The 20,738-nt window shown below is 40.4% G+C and overlaps 1 protein-coding gene across 4 annotated transcripts in view; it reads right to left on the bottom strand.

Annotated features, from left to right (window-relative positions):
• Positions 1-3,253: 3,253 nt before the first annotated feature.
• LOC139176039 (guanylate-binding protein 4-like) overlaps positions 3,254-20,738 on the bottom strand; it is a 67,713-nt gene continuing 50,228 nt past the window's right edge. For 3 of the 4 annotated variants that reach the window (XM_070780101.1, XM_070780103.1, XM_070780113.1), the window contains 8 exons: positions 18,331-18,440; positions 17,932-18,128; positions 16,133-16,378; positions 14,760-15,040; positions 12,498-12,710; positions 10,889-10,991; positions 10,363-10,556; positions 3,254-5,833 (listed from right to left, as the gene is read on the bottom strand). In XM_070780101.1, the coding sequence (XP_070636202.1) occupies positions 5,648-5,833; positions 10,363-10,556; positions 10,889-10,991; positions 12,498-12,710; positions 14,760-15,040; positions 16,133-16,378; positions 17,932-18,128; positions 18,331-18,440 (1,530 nt within the window). In that variant the 3' untranslated portion in view covers positions 3,254-5,647. Of the gene's footprint in view, positions 5,834-6,951; positions 7,022-10,362; positions 10,557-10,888; positions 10,992-12,497; positions 12,711-14,759; positions 15,041-16,132; positions 16,379-17,931; positions 18,129-18,330; positions 18,441-20,738 lie in introns of all 4 variants that reach the window. The other variant, XM_070780106.1, reaches the window with a different exon arrangement.

The raw sequence follows: 20,738 nt of genomic DNA, 5'->3' as shown, positions 1-20,738 counted from the left end.
TATACAGAAACAGAAAGCAGGATCTAATACAAACCGAAAGCCCCAGGTGTCTGTGCATTCATCCACAGTTAGTCTCATTCTGTGTTGTCCGTTGTTCTGAATTTTTGGGATCCACATGTAATTCACTGGGAATGGTTACCTTCTCACTCATCTCCACTACCTTTTAAGAATATTGGAGCCAACAGTCATATCATAATTGTATTATAACCTAATTTTATTTGTATTATACAATGTAATTGTATTACATATTACAGTTGTATTTATATGTAATACATATAATACATATAATTACAGTTGTATTTCTATGTAATACATGTAATACATAATACATATTATGTATTACATAGAAATACAACTGTAATATGTTACATATAATACATATATGTAATACATATATTCAGAAAACTAAGATCATGGCATCCGGTCCCATCACTTCATGGGAAATAGATGGGGAAACAGTGGAAACAGTGTCAGACTTTATTTTGGGGGGCTCCAAAATCACTGCAGATGGTGACTGCAGCCATGAAATTAAAAGACGCTTACTCCTTGGAAGAAAATTTATGATCAACCTAGATAGCATATTGAAAAGCAGAGACATTACATTGCCAACAAAAGCAGAGACATTACATTGCCAACAAAGGTCCATCTAGTCAAGGCTATGGTTTTTCCAGTGGTCATGTATGGATGTGAGAGTTGGACTGTGAAGAAGGCTGAGCGCTGAAGAATTGATGCTTTTGAACTGTGGTGTTGGAGAAGACTCTTGAGAGTCCCTTGGACTTCCAAGGAGATACAACCAGTCCATTCTAAAGGAGATCAGCCCTGGGTGTTCTTTGGAAGGAATGATGCTAAAGCTGAAACTCCAGTACTTTGGCCACCTCATGCGAAGAGTTGACTCATTGGAAAAGACTCTGATGCTGGGAGGGATTTGGGGCAGGAGGAAAAGGGAACAACAGGATGACATGGCTGGATGGCATCACCGACTCGAAGGACGTGAGTCTGAGTGAACTCCGGGAGTTGGTGATGGATGGACAGGGAGGCCTGGCGTGCTGCGATTCATGGGGTCGCAAAGAGTGGGACACGACTGAGCGACTGAACTGAACTGAACAAGTTCAGGGCATATATGTGTCTTTGCAGACCTTGTTTTCTTGGAAGCGGAATAAAAGCACTGTTGTTGTTATTCAGTCACTAAGTTTTTGTCCAGTACTCTTGCCTGGAGAACTCCATGGACAGAGGAGTGTGGCAGACTACAGCCCATAGGGTCTCAAAAAGTTGGATTTTCTATTTGCATTTCTAATGAGTTCTGACAATTCATCTGTAACACTAAAGAATTTCCTTAATAAATACATTCTGTGAGGCCTGTGTAATACCGTCAACAGGCAAGAGACCCTCGTGAGCACACCATACACAAGTCTAAGGAGAAAGGGAAAGGGATGTAGTAATGTCCAGAGAAGCTCAGTCTTCCTGTACTAAATACTGTGTGAAAAAACGGTTGCCTTGCTGTCTTCCTGCAGAATTGTTCATCAAGTACTTGTGTAGAACTTTGATTCCATCAGTAATTTAACAAATATTTATTAATTATAACGTCTGGAAGAGGCCTGGAGCCTTAAGATATGTGTAACTTTATTCCAACAGACGACCACTTGGGACTGAACATCAGAGCAGTGCAGGTTCCTTTCTCTCTCCTTTAATAGTCCTTTCCCTCACTCCTGACCCCTTTCTTTCTCTAAGCCACAATCGCTTCATGGCACAAATGCATGTGCCTCTTTCTTGTTTGCATTACTTGTGACGTGTGTCAGGAAGATTTGATGGGGAAACAGAACTCCTCACTGCCCCCTCACCCCCTTTACCACACCATCCAGACTTCCGGTGTTCAAGATATTCCTCTGATGACACCAGAGGGTCTTTGGGGACTGGACCAGCTGAAGGACTTATTCCAGAGACTTTGGTCAGAGAAGTGGCAATTGAGCATTAACCCTGAACCCTTCAGAAAGCAGTCATCCTATAGACTCTGTAGTTTGTCAGCATGTGGGTGGCATGTTCAGTGAGAAATGGATCCTCCTCACATCAAAAGCACAGTTTTATTTCAATAGACATTCCTTGAACTGGTAACAGTTATGGTGACAATATGAATTTTGCCAATTACTGACTCTTTTGTTTGCTATTTTAAACAATATCATTGTTCTGTGAGCCAAATGTGGTGGCTTCATTGCTGGGCAAGTCTCCTGGGAGAGAAACTGGAGGAACTCAGAGCACATGTGTTATGCAGTCTGTCCCAGAGAAAAGTGGCAGGTTCAGATGGGTGTGTGTGTACTTTCTGCCTGAATTCTTTCAGTACCATTTCCTAAAATTGTGCCCTTTATTTTGAGAACACTAAGCAGCAATTAATGTAGTAAGGAAGTGACAATTTGGGCCCGTGATGGGTGGAAGCTTATGTATTTATTCATGTTTACTGTTTCAACACCTGAAGCCTCAGTGGTGGTCTTTGTGGTGGGAGCTAAGTATACAATGAAGATTATCTAGTAGACAGGATCATGAGGTGATAGCTGCTAAGTCGCTTCAGTCGTGTCCGACTCTGTGTGACCCCATAGACGGCAGCCCAGGAGGCTCCGCCGTCCCTGGGATTCTCCAGGCAAGAACACTGGAGTGGGTTGTCATTTCCTTCTCCAGTGCATGAAAGTGAAAAATGAAAAGTGAAAGTGAAGTCGCTCAGTTGTGTCCGACTCTTAGCGACCCCATGGACTGTGGCCCACCATGCTCCTCCGTCCATGGGATTTTCCAGGCAAGAGTGCTGGAATGGGGTGCCATTGCCTTCTCCACATGAGGTGGTAGAGGAGATAAAATGTAAACAGGTCATTTCAATGTCAAAATTATATAAAAATCCTGTGCTACCGGGGTACAGCCCCGGTGGATCCAGGGGTTTCGAAGGGGAGATGGCTTTGGCGATCAGGATACGATAGAATTAAAGATATAAAGAGTGGTTAAATAAGGATAGCTCAGTGAGAAAATTCAGTGGAGAAAAGAAGCTGGATAACTTGGTTTACGTGGAAAGCTAATAAAATTCCAAGATAAGGAATTTGTGTCACCTACATAGGCCGCAGGCATCCTCCCGTTCTCCAGAAGGAGAGGAGACACTAAGGCCTCCCCAGTCAGATCTTAGAAGTCCAGGCAAAATTAGTAGGCTTGATGAGCCTCCATTCTCCAGATGGGAATTCAGCCGGAAGGTGAGAGAAAGAACGACACGGGGAGACCAAGCTTCGGTGAACAAGGCCCGCACTTTATTTTCCAAAGTAGTTTTTATACCTTAAGTTGTGCATAGAAGATAATGGGGGAAGGGGTAGAGTCAGCAGTAAGCCAGGCTTTCTTCCTGCAAACTTATCATATGCAAAAGTTTAGGCGAATTACATCGTCTGGCCAAGAGGCCTGTTAACATTTTATAATCCTTTCTTCAGAAAACTTATTTTTCTCTAAAGGTGATTATTCTAAAGTCAGGTGCCACCCTCCGAAAGCATTAAATAAAGTTGCATTCCTATAGGGCAAAGGTGTGGTGGGCTGTAACAAGAAAAGAATTAACTCAAGGGTCCAAGGTTACAAACATTAAAGCTACTACTTACATTCCTATACACCAATTATATTAATCAATACACTGCCAGGGACACAATAGGTAGGGATATGGAAACTTAGCAGCAAACATTGGCCCAACAAGTGAAAAACCCTTCACCAATACAATTTCTAATCAATCTTTTAACTGCTCAAAGAATCTGTATTTAGACAGTTTAGAACATCTCATGTCTCTCATGGTTGGGAGGCTGTGAACAATCACATGTGGCCGGAAGAACCTGTTCAGGCAGGCTAGAGGACTTCCAAAGGAGTTTGTAGGTTGAAACACTCTTGTCATGCCCAGGAATTTTATTAACTGGAGCTGTAAGTTAACTCTTTTTCAGAGAGAGGTGGTGGGGGACAGGCCCCGTAAAGTCAGAGGTGTAGGTGAGAGCACAAAGCAGTAAAGTAGGCAGACTCTGGTTTTGGGGGTAGATGTTCGAGAATTTCCAGGGGGACTCCTGAGGCTCGATCGCACCTTTGGGTATGCCGAGCCTCCTTCCTCATGACCTTTGCCATGGGCGGAGTTCCTCACGCTGGCTCCCAGCACTGTGCTCTGAGTGAAACATGGTACAGTGGGGGCACAGAGAAGGGACACCATGCCCAGTTCATTTTAAGCACAAGGCCTAGCATTAGACAGCTGAGAAGAATTCTTAAATGTTGTGTTGAAATTGAAGAAAACCTCTTTTTTGAACACACTGTCTTCATAAGGTGTAGCAGGAATTTGGAGGTCATAACATTCCAGCAGACTTTACACCTAAAAATCACTTAGGGACTAGAAGTTCAAAGCCTTAATGACAACAACAGTATGATACGCATCTGGTGCTTTCTGCTTCCTGCTCTAATAAGTAGATTCCTCTTGTGGAGTTGACTTTTGATTTCTCACAGTATTCAACACTTGCATCCTGTCATAAGAACTATTCCATCCCATGTATTATTATTTCTTATTTAATGTTAATAATTCTATTTATGTGTGAATAGGTGATAAATCATACAAAATATAAAACCCACAGAAGAATATGTCAGGTATTTTTTGTCTCAAATATGCAGGTCCATTCCTATTTTGCTTATGGATACCAGTTTATTTTGTATTTCCAGAGACAGAAGATAATATATTCATATATTGATTATGTTTTAAATCAGTAATGCAACTCACAGACTTTCTGCATCTTAATTTTTTTTTTTTTTTACTTATGATACATCTTAGAGATTTTCTCACATTGCCACAAATAGAGTTTCCCTTTTCACTTTAGTGATATAGAGCATTCTTGTGTAATTGTGTCTCAGGATTTACCTTGCTAGCATGTGACAGGGGAACTTTAAAGATGTTTCCAGTCTTTTGGAATTACAACAATCCTTCAATAAATGTACCACCATACATTCCATATTCAGCTTGTGTACATAAATGTTTAACATAAATCCCTAAGTGAGAACTTGCTGGATCAACAGTATTTGCATTTAAATTTTGGTATACATCTGTATCAATCTGCACTCTTCCTAGCAAATATCAGGCTGCCAATTTCCTGTAACCCTTGCCAGGCCAGTGTCCTGTCAAAACTATACTTCTTGGCCCACTGAGAGGTGACACAGTTATCTCCTAATTATACTTTGCATACCTTTTATAATCAGCAAAGTTAAACATTTTAATTATCTTCTTATATGTTTACCCATTTAAAAAATGTGGTTGTTGTCCTTTCCTTGCTGATTTATGAGGGCTTGTTAGATCGAGCCTAAAGAAACTCTCTCTGTGTCTATATCATAGGTGACTGTCCCCTCTCTTTATGCTTTGCTTAAAACTTTGCTATGAATCAATCATTATCTTTTAACTCATTTTGCATTTCTTTAAATTGGCCAAGTCAATCAAAATTATTTATATATTTGGATATCAGGCCCTGATTCTTTGGTAATAACTTCTTATTTTTAAACTTTTCTTGATTGAAACTACTGTGACATATACTTCAAGGTTTAGCCACCCTTACATGAAGTTTTTTTTCATGTGCTTAACAGGAATTGTCAGCTCATTTAACAACTCACCTGAGATCCATCATATCTATACACGGTTAAGAAATCTAGATCGTGAGGCCATTAATATAAGGCCAATTTGTGTCAGAAGCCTTACATTTTCTAGGAGCCTATCATCTTTAGTTCTTTCGATTTCCTTTTGTAGTCGAAGTATCTCTTCATGTAATTCACTGGCTTTCCTTTCAAATCCTTCAGCAAGCATTTCTTCTTGTACCTGTAAAAAGAAGACAGTGCCCTGTTGAAAATATCCAACTATCAGAATTTTATATCTAACAACTACAGGAAATCAGCACCAGTGTCTATTTCTATATGGCCTTAGATGCTTTTTGATGCGTTTGTCCAATATTTCTAAATGTTTGGATGTGGGTGGGTAGAAAGAGTATTCAGAGTTTATAGCTTCCCAGGATTGACCTATACCAGTGACCCCAACCTTTTAGGTACCAGGAACCAATTTCATGGAAGACAATTTTTCCACAGACCAGAGGAGGGGAGAACGGTTTCAGGATGATTCAAGCATATCGTATTTATGTGCACACTATTCCTATTATATTATAAAGGAGAATCAGAGGGAGCCCCAAGCTTGTTTTCCTGCAACCAGATGGTTGCTGCTGAGGGGATGGGAGACAGTGATGTCTGAAACGTGTTGCTTATCTTCAGTCTACTAGGTAATCTCATTTCAGTTGCTGTTACTGCAAAAATGCCTGTTTCATGAAGACAGGATGTTGAAATGGAAGTGGGCTTTTCAGTGCTTTTGTGGCAACCTCAGGATATTTCACTTTGACGTTAATCTGGAAAGTATTTGACATTTGAAGCTGTCTCAAACATACTTTTAAGGCCACTGTCATTTGGGATTTCATGCAAATTCATCCTGTTCTAGCACGGATAAAGTTGATTCATTTGGTTTATTCACAAATGGGTCTTGGATCCTTTCCTTTCCAGTTTAGGGGTCTTTGTGTTTGGGAAATGAGGTTCAAACTGTTTTGAAAGCTGAGATAGGTGTTCATACACCGGTTGGGAGAAAGAGGCCCTGGCTCAGTCTTTTTCAAAATCTCTGCTAATGTTTGAAACATGTCAAAAATCCCAGTGTTCACTCATCATCCGCATACTTACAGTTTGCCTTTGAATGCAGCCATTTTATCTGCTGACTTGAACACAGTTGTCATTCTTCCATGAAGTTGACAGATTGAGTTTGTTGAATATGTCACACAAGTAAGCAAGTTTGGGTCACAACCCATTGTGTGTCACTGAAATGTGCTGCCAGTGCTGACTGTTTTTCTAAAAGGAATCTCTGGAGCGGCTCTCTTAACTCAAAAACTCTGGTCAGGGACCTACCTTTAGAAAGCTATCCCACTTTTGTGTATAAGAAGAGATGTGTGCGCTCTGCATCTGTTTCCTCACAGAGCTGGGAAAACAGACATGAGTTAAAGGTAGATACTTTAAATGGTTGACAATTTTAATCACATCGTGCAAAATGTTGTTACATTCAGGTGACATTTTTAATCTAGCCAGCATCTTTCTAAGGACAACACAGTGCGTAGACTCACATTTAGAAGCGAGCTCTTTGACCTGAACAGTGAATCGAGAAAGCCATTCAGTCATGGCAGCCACTCCGTCCATGCACATAGCAACACAAATGCCCGATTCAGGTGTCCTGATATGTAATCATTCAAAGACTTGAATAGTTCTGTGGTTGTGGTGTTGGTTGGCAACAAAACTGCACATAACATATCTGCATGGACATCCTCTCATCCTCTGAAAAATAGATTCCTCAAAAACAAGACTGTTGCTTTGTTGTCAACATTCATAGACTTGTCAGCCTCGATTGCATACCACCGTGACTCATTAAGCTCTGACAATTGTGCCTTAATGCCCTCTGCTATTTCATCAATTCGTCTAGTTATAGTGCTAGCCGAAAGAGGAACACGTGCCACCTTCTGAACTGCAGCCTCTCCTAAAAGTTCCTGACAAATGTCCTTGGCAGTTGGCAGGATCAACTCTTCACCAACTTTTCTTAGCTCTAGCATGTGGTTAGACACTAAGAATGATACTTTCAGTGCAGACACGTTTGATGAAGTGGTGGCCTTCAATAATAGCTTCTGTTCTTCTTGTTCACATTTTTTTCTTTTGAAAAACTGCAAAAGCTTGTCCTTTAATACAGAAGGCTTGGTTTATATGTGGCGAATCAGTTTTGAAGGTTTCATGGCTTTGATGTGTAGCTGGTCACTATATATTATTCACAAGGGGTTGGAGAATGTGAACCACCTATTGCAATGGGCCTGTATTTTAAGTAGGGCTTTTGGTATTTTCTTTTAAATGCAACTTTCATTTTGTTGGCAGTCTTAGAGTCTTCTGTGGTCTCATCATTGGGTCTTTCCCCTTTTCAAAGAAGCTCTCCAGTGACTTTTTTTTTTCTTTTAAACTTATTTTGGCTAGGCTTAGCTTGTGAGCTCACCAAAACTGTGATTGAGACAAGTGAGCAGTGTGGAAAAGAAGTGGGGACAGAAGTGGTAAATAAAATAATCAGTGGGCCATGTATGGACTAAAATAAGTGTTGGATCCTTACTTGAAACCTGCCACCAGATGTGCAATTGAAGTACATCAACTCACTTGCCAGTATAGAACCTGCCACTAGATGCAGCTTAATTGTCACTTGCCACTCACTGATAGGGTTTTGATATGAGTCTGCCAGCAATTGATTTATGATGGCTCTGTGCAGTCAAACCTCTCTGCTAATGATAATCTGAATTTGCAGTCACTCCCCAGCATCACTGCCTCAGCTCCAGCTCAGCTCCAGCTCAGATCATCAGGCATTAGATTCTCATAAGGAGCACGCAACCTAGACCCCTTGCATGCACGGTTCACGGTAGTGTTCAGGTTCCTCTGAGAATAGGCAGAGTTCAGGCAGTAATGTGAGTGATGGAGAGTGGCTGTAAATACAGATGAGGCTTTGCTCACTTGCTCACCACTCACCTCCTGCTGTGTGGTCCAGTTGCTAATAGGCCACAGACTGCTACAAGTCCGTGCCTGTGGGCTGGGGACCCAAGCTCTACACCATCTCCCTGGGCAGGGAGGATCTATGCCTCAGTCAGGCCTTAAAGCTATACCAGTAATGTGTTCCAGCCCTAAGAATGCACTCTGGGAGGGAATGCAGGTGAATTCTAAATATTTCTCAGTTCCCCTGAGATAAAATGGCCACACTCATGTCACAAATAATGAGATCTGCTGACCCTCTTTAGGACACTGACTATCAAACTCTAGGTTTGAACAAAGAATATATTTACTCTAGGTGTGTAAAATGAATCAGGCAGATCTGGAAACAAATGTAGCAAATTTTAGAGCTTTCAGCATCCCATATATCATACCAGGCACAATCTGATACCTTCAAGAGCAGATGGAACTATTCCCCGTCTCTGATGGTTGTACCAAAAATTCTAACGACTCTAACACTGAAGTCTTATTCATGTTGGGGCAAATATGACACTGTAATCACCACAAACAGCAGTTCAGGAGCCTGGGCCATGTTATTTTCCCTTCCAAACCCTAACACTACACAAGGTCGTGAGTCTTACAGAGGTGAGTCTTCAGCACAATCCATACCTCTTTGATGTTTACATGAAACATATGTCTTTGGAGTTCTCTCTGGGATCTGACTTAAGGTTGAAGTTCTATCCCTTTATTATTGAGAAACTAGCATTTTGTCCATCAGACTCTCAGTTCAGTTCAGTTCAGCTGCTCAATCATGTCTGACTCTTTGCGACCCCATGAACCGTAGTATGCCAGGCCTCCCTGTCCATCACCAACTCCCGGAGTCCACCCAAACCCATGTCTACTGAGTCAGTGATGCCATATGACTATCTCGTCCTCTGTCGTCCCCTTCTTGTCCTGCCTGCAATCTTTCCAGCAACATGGTCTTTTACAATGAGTCAGTTCTTCCCATCAGGTGGCCAAAGTATTGGAGTTTCAGCTTCAACATCAGTCCTTCCAACGAACGCCCAGGACTGGTTTGCTTTAGGATGGACTGGTTGCTTCCCCTTGCAGTCCAAGGGACTCTCAAGAGTCTTCTCCAACACCACAGTTCAAAAGCATCAATTCTTTGGCGCTCAGCTTTCTTTATAGTCCAACTCTCTCATCCATACATAACCACTGGAAAAAACATAGCCTTGACTAGACGGACCTTTTCTGGCAACGTAATGTCTCTTCTTTTGAATATGCTATCTAGGTTGGTCATAACTTTCCTTCCAAGGAGTAAGCATCTTTTAATTTCATGGCTGCAATCACCATTTGCAGTGATTTTGGAGCCCAGAAAAATAAAGTCATCCACTGTTTCCCCATCTATTTTCCATGATGTGATGGGACTGGATGCCATGATCTTAGTTTTCTGAATGTTGAGCTTTAAGCCAACTTCTTCATTCTCCTCTTTCACTTTCATTAAGAGGCTTTTTAGTTCCTCTTCACTTTCTGCCATAAGGGTGGTGTCAGCTGCATATCTGAGGTTATTGATATTTCTCCCAGCAATCTTGATTCCAGCTTGTGCTTCTTCCAGCCCAGCATTTCTCATGATGTACTCTGCATATAAGTTAAATAAGCAGGGTGACAATATACAGCCTTGACGTACTCCTTTTCCTATTTGGATCCAGTCTGTTGTTCCGTGTCCAGTTCTAACTGTTGCTTCCTGACCTGCATACAGGTTTCTCAAGAGGCAGGTTAGGTGGTCAGACTCTGCCCACACCCAATTAGACTTACCTTCAGCTTGTGCGCCAGCACTGCTTCCTGCTCTCTTAGAAGGTTTTCTCTTTCCACCTCGAACTTCTCTTTCAGTTGGGCTATATTTTCCTTGTGGCTTCTCTCTTGGGCCTCCATTTTTTGCTTCTCATCATTCAGTTCCTGTGTTAGCAGATCCTGTTTCATCTCTGCTGCTTGTCTCTTGGTACGTTCCTCTGTTTCACAAAAGTTTTAAAGAAATAACAGTTATGCTGAGCTATACCTTCCTGAGCTCAAAGACTAAAATGACATTAAATTGGTGGGAAGGAGTCTGACTGTTTCTGCTACCACATCCTGCTACCACATCAGACAGCCTGCTTCAGCTTATGAGGTAGAAGCTCTGATTGGATGTACATAAAACCCAAACTCCCCTGGTTATTTCCATGTGTAGCAGAGAGGTTCCACAGAAGAAGAGGAAGCTCTGGTTCCAGGAAGTGTTTGTTCCAACACCTGCCACAGGGCAGCACAGGACCCACCTTCCCCTCTGAGAGCTCAGTCCTCCCTGTACCTGCCATGGCTTTGTCTGCATCCGTGAGGGCCTGGTCTGCCTTCAGGATGGCTGCCTCTACTTCTGCCTGTGACTGCAGGAAGCTCTGCAGGACCTGGTTTGCCTGAGAAAACAACAAGAAGCAAAGACTCATCAAGCAGCAAAGATGTAGTGTCTTGCTATGGAAATTATTGTTCAGTAAAGCTACAGATTGGACCCTATAGGTTCTTCATCCTTCTTGGGGCCCCACAGTGGTTAAAGACCCTGTAATTCTGTGCAGTTGTACAAACACCAATCCTCTACTGCTTGCAACTGTAGTCTCTGCACCTTGTTTTTCTTCTAATGCTCATCTACTCTTTATTAGGATACCATTTACTGACACTCCAACTTGTGGCCTTTACCTCCTCTTCCAGGAAGCATTCTTAAGTTTTATTCTGAGTTCTGAATGGCTTCCAGGAACAAAACAGCTGCCCTGTAAGCACTACTACTTGACAGTTGTGTGATCTTGGGCAACTTAGTACATTCTCCCCATGTCATATTTCTCAACTTTATAATACAGTGATAATATCTAATTTATATTATTTTGAGGACTAAATTGATAATCCAGCCAAATCACCTAAGGTACAGTTGATGTAGTGAGTGCTTAACATACATCAGCCATCGTCATCATCACCACCACCATCACTAACACTCATCCCTATCAATGTATATAATAACCATTGTCCCACCATATCCATTGACTATTTACATGTCCTTCTCAGGTAAGACCATAAACTTCTTGGAAATAGCAGCTTTTCTTTAATTTTCCCTATTCTTTGCAGAAAGCCCATTTGAGGGAAATTTCTTTTTAAAATTTTGTTATTTTATTTTTATACAACTTTTAAAGGTTACACTGCATTTAAAGTTACTACAAAATATTGGCTATATTCCCTATACTTTGCAATACATCTTTGTAGCCTATCTTACACCCAATCATTTGTACCTCACACCCTCCCTCCTGTATTGCCCCCACTCCACATTAGTAACAAATAATTTGTCCTCTATGTCTGTGAATCTTCTTCTTTGTTATGTTTACTAGTTTGCTGTAGCTTTGGATATCAAATATAAGTGATATCATCGGTGTTTGTCTTTCCCTGTTTAAGTTATTTCTCTTAGTATAAGTCAATCCATGTTGCCACAAATGGCAAAATTTCATCCTTTTATTTTTTAAATAACTGAGTATGTAGCATTCATATATATGCACACTCCACATCTTCTTTATCCATTCATCTGTTGATGGATATTTAGGTTGCTTCCATATCTTGGCTATTGTAAATAATGCTGCTATGAACTTTGGGATAAGAGTATCTTTTTGAATTGGTGTTTTGCAAAACCTAGTACATTGTTTGAATAAAAGGAATATTCTCTTTCATCTAGATCCTTGATAATAAGTCCTGTCTTTGGGTAGAAATATTTCTGGTTTGTTGAAGAGTAGCTAGCACGCTGTAGATATAAAAGCTGAAAATGTAAAGATATTGCCATGCTCTCCTTTCTCTACAAAAGTTGTGCTATGGTCTTAGAATTTCAAAAGAACCAACAAAAACCCTTGGTCTCCAATCAGTTATTCTTTCCCAGTCCCCTTACTCCTCACCTTAACTCCTTTCCTGGGAATGAGTTTATAGTTCTCTTCAAACTTGTTCCTTGCTTCTAAGTAGCAATGGTGTCCTCCAGGGACAGAGAAAGTTCCCTCTGAAATACTCGTCATTAAGGGCTCTGAAAGCTTTTTAAGCTCAGCCTGACAATATCTGACAGATGCTTCTTCATTTTGCAACAAGAAATCATCTTTCTTTTTATCGATCATGATCTGTTGAAAAAATAAGGAGAAATTCAATAGAAAGGAGCTGTTAGAAGAAAACATCCAACTGTGATCCTCTTGAAGGAAGCAATGGGACAACATTGGCACACATGAGCCACAGAATAATAGATACAGAGTCAGGAGACTAGCTTTAGTCCCAGGTGTGACCAACTCTGTGTGACTTATAGGAAGTCCCTTAACTTTCTTGTCTCCATGTCAGCATCTGTGAAATGGTGGGTTGGCAGATGTGAATTTCATTGTTCCTTTAAAAGTAGTAGGATTAATAGCGATAAATCCATCAACAATGAAAAATAGCAAGTTCAATATGATTTGAAGTAGGCTTTTTATGCATACTAGGTGCTTTAGATAAAATATATACCTAGAAAATCAACTGCCTAACATAATGAGTGAAGTATATACTGAACAGAGTTTTGAACTTTTTCTGAATTCTTGTTTCATTGAGGGTTTGATTGTGTGAAAATATAGGAACAGAAATTTCATACCTGTCCTAATAAATTACAGTTGGGCTGGTTTTGCTCTGAGAGATTTTTGTAACTTGTAGGACATACAAAGGTAGACTGAAAGACAAGGTTTCAGTGATGGTGCTAATGGTAAGTAGAATTATGAACTCTAAGAATTCTCTCCTTTGGCGTTCACACTGCATAGTCCCTGGACCTATGAACATGATGAACGTTGATCCTGTGTTTAGATTATGTCTTATGGCAGAGGCTACTTTAAGAAAGTGAGATTACCCAAGTGGGCATTACATAATCATACAAGCCCTTTCCATGCAGTCTTCTCTAGTTGGTGGCAGAAGAGGTAACTGGAGTGATTAGAAACAAAAGCAGAATACAATGCACCATTGCTGGCTTGAAGATGAAGGGGGGTTCATAAGAGCCCATATGAGTTCTGATGAGAGATATATTCACATATTTACAAACGGGGAGGACACTCTGGCTTATACATGATTTAAATTAAACTTTATGCTAAATACAATAATCTGTTTTGTGGCCTATCAAACATGTACATCTGCTCTAACCATTAAAAAAGAATGCATTTAAAAATCACAATGGAGTAACTGTTGGGCAGGATTAAAAATTGAGCTTGGTGGCCATTGTGGATGTGGTTTCAGACATGTTTCTGCATCCCTGAGAACTTGAATCTTCTGAACTGTATCAAATTCAAGGATGCCACCATCCATTCTCAAAAGAGTGTCTGCTAGTAACTGGGAGCTGCACACTTAGGAACTCAAAGTGTACCATTGTAAAAATGCAATAGTTTCAGGCCCCAAACAATCCTTCTTTATCAAGCACTCTTATTTCTTTCCAGCTACAATCTTAATTCTTGACAAATAATACAGGTAATTTTGTGGGTTTTGCCTATAGTAAGGGTTTCCCCCCCACCCCTGCATTTTGTCATGCAACAGAACAGAATTCAAGTTCTTCTTTAATCTGTATCTTCTGGGCTCTAGTCCTCATTTGGCTGAAATAAGACTCTTTTCTTATCCTGAGAAAAGTTGTTTACTGATTATTCTTGGTGGTATTGCTAAACCCATTTGAACCTTGATTTGTTTTCAGCTTGCTGTACTCTGAGCACATCACCCATACACACCCTGCACTGGCGTGTGACCTGAAAAAGTGTGAGCTAATAATTGTGTGTTGTTTTAAGCACCAAAGCACAGGGTAAGTTGTTTACAGTAGAAAATAAAGAGGCCAGTTTTTAGGGAAAAAAAAAGGAAAGTGGCCTGTAGAGTCCTGTCATTCACAAGAATCCAAACTCCTTTTACAATGAGAAGCATATGAATCATAGGTGAATAGAAGGCACCTAAGAACATTTCTCATCCTCTGCAGAGGATGAGATGGTTGGATGGCATCCCCCACTCAGTGGACATGAATTTGAGCAAACTCCAGGACATAGTAGAAGACAGAGGAGCCTGGTGTGTTGCAGTCCATGGATCAGAGAGTTGGGCATGACTGACATACTACTGAACAATGGCAACGACAAAGAACATTTCTAGAACCACAGGAATCAGGAAGGATATATTCTAGGCCACATTACCGCAAGCTTCAGCTGGAAATCCTGATTTTCATCCTTGAAAGAGCACTCCATGAAGACTGCAATGGCTTCCTTCTCACAGGCTGCGTGCACCTCCAGCAGCTCCTGGAGCGTGTCTGTGGGGAGGCTTAGTTGCTGGGCCATCTGCTCACTGTAGTGGTCAGCTGCCTTCTGCACAGCTGCTGAGTTCTCCAGCTGGGCCAGAGTTGTTACTGCGTTCTCCAGACAAGGAACTGATCCACTATTGATGGCATTTACATAGGCCTCCACCAGAGGCCCCAGCCCTGAATAATATATTACATTGTGTTATCCAAAAAGTTCATTTAGATTTTCCCATAAGATGCTACAGAAAAATCCGAACAAACTTTTTGGCCAATTCAATATTTTGAAAATAGAATGTTGTCATTCATTTTATGAACCTTAGATCAGTATCCTAAAAATCACTAAGATTTTATTGAGCTTGAAATTTTCTTTTCTTCTCTTTCTTCTCCTCATCTTCATATCCTTCTCCTTTTTCTTCTATAATTTTCTTATAATAACACCAGTGTCCCCTATTCACTCTCTTTTATGGTTCTCAGTTCATCACAATACAATATTAACTGAATGACCTCAACAATACGTTCAAAGTTCTCCTGGAACACTTTCCCCATTGTAGCAAAATACGGAGAACTTACATATGTAAATAAATTGTGTATTTTGTGGGTACTATTTCCAAATGAAAATGCAGTGCCCCATGTAAAAATGTCATCAAGAATTTCCAGACAGTTACAAAAACATTAAAACATACAGGGCACATCTCAGCACAGGGCATTGTGAGACTGCTCAGGTAGCCTGTGCATGAAGCCAGCTCTGTTTATAAGACTGTATTTACATTTGTTTCTCAGTCTTTCAATGAGTTTACATGGATTCGTGGTGTACGACTTATTTTCTGATTCATGTGAATTCACAAAATAACTTGTATGTCCTCACTAGAAACACTTATCCACCAGATGGCTCATCATAATGAATATTTGTATCCTTAACATACCTTCAATGTAATATTGGGTTGGCCAAAAAGTTCGTTTGGGTTTTTCCATAACATCTTACTGAAAACCTGAAAGAACATTTTGGCCAGCCCTACAGTTTCATGAGATATGACAGTCTTCATAAAACCCTCATGTAGGGAAATTTTAATGAAGTAACATGCACTTCTATGTGGGGCATAAATATGCTTTTCCAAATTATATAGAGAAGACACAACTGAAAAAAAGAAAAGACAATTATTGGCAATCCCAGAGGATATTCACACATTCCTCACTCACACATTCCTCACCCACACATTCCTCACCCACACTGAATCACAGAGAGCCATGCTCTATCTAGCAAAGGAGGCTCACTTTTCCCGGTGACAGTGATTCCTTCTTTTAAGGTCTTGGTCTTTGCATGGGTATAGATATATGAACAGAAATCCTTTGATTGCTTCTGGAAATTCTCATCCAGTTGATTATCTGGCATTTCCTCAAGATGCAGTAATTGTCTTTTGTTGCTTGCAGGACGGTCAAAGACAAAACACTTCCGTTTGGGAAAAAACTTCCTGATACACTCTCTGGGCAAGTTGAAATTTTGAATTTGGGGACCTTTATCTGCAAAAGTGGAAAAACAGCAATCACAGAAGCGAAATACTTCAGATAAGGGGGCTGAGGACTTTCATTTCCAGGTATTCTTGTATTGCTCTAATTCCTGTGCCTGTAAATCTTTTTCAGTCTTATGGTACTCTACCATGGAAACTCTGTTTTTGTACTGAGCCAAGAGTGAAGAACGTACTCCTGAGGAGGAAGAAGAAGCATCCATCCCAGCTGAAGAAACCTGTGATTGTTTTCCTCAGCCATTGTGTAGTATGCCATGGATTAATTATTTATTAAGTGAAGACCTCATACAGCTTATGGCAGAAACCCTGTTCGGGATTTATACAGACCTGCCAATGAACTCCCCTTGTGGCTCAGATGGTAAAGCGTCTGCTTACAATGCAGGAGACTAGGGTTCAATCCCTGGGTCAGGAAGATCTCCTGGAGAAGGAAATGGCAACCCACTCCAGTATTCTTGCCTGGAAAATCCCATGGATGGAGAAGCCTTGTAGGCTACAGTCCATCTGAGTGACTTCACTTTCTTGAAAGATAAGCTAATACAAATAATTGTCAGAAATACTTTTCTGATCTTACAGTCTCCATTTCAGATATGAAATATGGGCTCAAAAGTAAAGAAATCATAGAAATAAGGATATTCACAGTATTTCTGGGAAAGAAACCACGCGGGAGACAAATGATACACAAGGCAGTGAAGTTTTACAAAATCAGAGTTTAAAAAAATGCGCATTCTATAAATATGTTTTGCGATTACTTTAGCATACACAATCTCATGGTAAGATTGGCCTAAATGAAACTAGGACACCTCATCAGTCTTTTGCATCATTTTCTGTTGGAAGTGACAGTAGCATCCAGAGAGATTCTGGGCATATACCTGCAGTTCCATAAATATTTATTGAAAGGGCAAATAAATGATTAAACAAACAAAATACATATTTCTTCTAAGTACCACTCATTATTCTATCTGCTAATTATAATCTGTTATAACTAATTTGTTATATAATATGACATACTATGTAAGGCTCTAGAATAGAGTGTGAGATTAGGCGAAAGCATTTGAAGACCTTTCACAGTCTCAGTGAAAGGACATAGCAATGCTTTTCTTTGGAACTAGTTTGAGGTATAAATAATCTGTCTGTGAAGAATGTATCTATATAAGATAGTAAAATACACTGTGTGAAATGTATTTAAAAATTAATTATTTTGCTTACCTTATGATTCTGTATTTACTAATTTCAATTTGATGGGTTATATTTCTCAAATAGAAGAGGAGAAACATTTAATATGAAACACAGTATATGAGCCTTTCTTTTTTGTGGTATTACTTTTTCTAAAGTCATTTGGTAGAATATGGGATTCTAAATTTCCTCTGTGAGCTTAAGTTCTGGTCGCTGGGGTTTTCCCAGTAATAATGACTGAAGCCACCTCCCAGTCATTCACCAAGTACCATTAGCATGGCCTCAAATCCAACTTCAAATCAAGTTCTGACATCAAGGGCTCCGTTGACCCCACCTCCTACTGAGCTTCCTACCACCCTGGCCTTGCTTTGATACCTGGAATCAACTTCAAGGCATTCTCCAGGTACTCATCTTCAGTGATGGAGCTCCCGTCTAACTCCAGCTCCAGCATGAAATCCCGCACAGTCCAAATAAAGTCTGGAAAGAAACTCACAAATCGGGCTGAATCCTCTACTTCATCAGAGCTGGGAGATGATTTGGTTCTGATCAGCTCTGTTAATTCAGTCACATAGCTGGGACCTTAGCTAAGGAAAAAGAAGTATTCTCCAACACAGTTTCCAGATCTCACCTCAAAACAAGTTCTATCATTATTCCCTTTTGCCCCATTTTCCATCTTCATCAACCATAAGAATGAAGTCATGGGCAAGAAAAAAGTGTCAGTTGCTATTCCCATAAACTCAATGAAACATGGTGATTCAATTCCTGAAAGGATACTGCAGCTGCTGCAAGGCCTGATCGTTGATGCTGTTCATGCTGTTGTAGATAAAGGTGCTGCTCAGGAGCACAGCCAGGGCAAAGATCCACAAGTCATTCTTGGAGTCCTCCTAGAAAGTATGTTATAGAGTGAGGACACTACTCCTCATGCTCTCATTCAGATGTTCATTTACTATAACAGCTGTACTGTAACTCAGTTGTAAGGTAAATAAAATTTCAAGACAATGATAAATTCAAACTTTCTGGTATTGACATTTTCCCCTTCAAGTACTTCAGTGTGATTAGCTATTAACAGAAGTGAATGACATCTTATATGTGATTAAAATGTTTAATACAGTGCCTGGAACATAGAAGTTGTACAATAGTAAGTGGGCAGTGGTTGCTTTGTAAGTTTTTCTAGATCACAATGTATATTAGAGACATAAATACTATTTAATCAAATTCATCGAATGCTAACTATGCATCTAGATAACAAAAGATACTTATTTGCTTACTAGGATATAAAGTTCCACATGATAATGCCCACCCTAGAGAGATGGCTTTCTTGAGGGACAGATATACATGGGAACATACAAATCTATCCACAATGACAAACAGCCTGGCATGGAACCAAATGTTGTACTGTAAAAGACAAAGTGGGAACTCCCAAAAGACAGGAAAAAAATGCTCTATGCATTCAGAGCCAGAATTAATTATGTCTGATAGTGACATGATGGCATCAGGTTGAAAGGAACTGGGCTTTCAAAACTTGCCAGAATGTGGATTTGTGGAGTTATAGGGACTCTGCAGGTAGAAGAGCTCACAGAAACTGATCACAATTGCAAGAAAGTGTGGTCATACAGAGAAATTACAAGGTTATTTTATTTGACTGAAGCGGTTTTTAGATGTTGAGGCTAAAAATGAGATTTGGAAGGTCATGAGTGACTTTGGAATTGTTTATATATATATACTACAGAAATGGGCCCCCTGCATGCCAATGCAGGGGACATGAGTCAAGAACACCCCCTGGAGAAGAAAATGGCAACCCACTCAAGTATTCTTACCTGGAAAATCCCATGAACAGAGGAGCCTGACAGGCTACAGTCCATGGGGTTGCAAAGAGTTGGACACAACTTAGTGACTGAGTTCACATGCATACTACAGAGATACATGACACACAGTGGGGCAGCAAGGAGTTCTGCTGCACAGACACAATATATTCCAAGTGATGAAAGGTGAGAACCAACAAACAAGAATATGCTACCCAGCAAGACTCTCATTAAGATATGATGGAGAAATCAAATGCTTTCCTGACAAGCCAAAAATTAAGAGAATTCAGCACCACCAATCCAGCTTTGTTTGTTTAGCAACAGCAACAGTTGCTCAGTAGTGTCCAACTCTGCAAATCCCATGGACTGCAGCATGCCAGACTTCCCTATCCTTCACTGTGTCCCAGAGTTTACTCAAATTCGTGTCCACTGAATCAGTGATGCCATCCAACCATCTCATCCTCTGTCACCCCCTTCTCCTCCTTCCTTCAATCCTTCCCCTCATCAGGGTCTTTTCCAATGAGTCAGCTCTTTGCACCAGGTGGCCAAAGGATTCAAGCTTCAGCTTGAGCATTATTCCTTCCAAAGACTATTCAGGGTTGATTTCCTTTAGGATTGACTGGTTGGATCTCCTTGCTATCCAAGGGACTCTCAAGAGTCTTCTCCAGCACCACAGGTCAATAGAATCGGTTCTTCGGTGCTCAGCCTTCTTTATGGTCCAACTCTCACATCCATACATGACTACTGGAAAAACTATAGCTTTTACTAGATGCACCTTTGTCCGCAGAGTGATGTCTGTGTTCTTTAATACACTGTCTAGGTTTGTCACAGATTTTCTTCCAAGAAACAAACATCTTTTAACTTCATGGCTGAAATCATCTGCAGTGATTTTGGAGCCCAAGAAAATAAAATATGTCACTGTTTCCATTGGTTTTCCATCTATTTGCCATGAAGTGATGGGTTTGGATGCCATGATCTTCATTTTTTGAATGTTGAGTTTTAAGCCAGCTTTTTCACTCTCCTCTTTCACCTTCATTAAGAGGCTGTTTAGTTCCTCTTTGCTTTCTGCCATGGCATAAGGGTGGCATCATCAGCATATCTGAGGTTACTGATATTTCTCCCAGCAATCTTGATTCCAGCTTATGCTTCATCCAGCCTGGCATTTCTCATGATGTACTCTGCATATAAGTTAAATAAACAGGGTGACAATATGCAGCCTTGACATACTTCTTCCAAGTTGAACCAGTCTATTATTCCATATCCAGTACTAATTATTGCTTCTTGTCCTGCATACAGGTTTCTCAGGAGGCAAGTAAGGTGATCTGGTATTCCCATCTCTTGAAGATACTTCCACAGTTTGTTGTGATCTACACAGTCAAA

Source organism: Bos indicus, chromosome 3, assembly GCF_029378745.1.
Source record: "Bos indicus isolate NIAB-ARS_2022 breed Sahiwal x Tharparkar chromosome 3, NIAB-ARS_B.indTharparkar_mat_pri_1.0, whole genome shotgun sequence".
Taxonomy (NCBI): Eukaryota; Metazoa; Chordata; class Mammalia; order Artiodactyla; family Bovidae; genus Bos; species Bos indicus.
The sequence above is the reverse complement of the archived record's forward strand: the minus strand, read 5'-3'. Positions and strand labels throughout refer to the sequence as shown.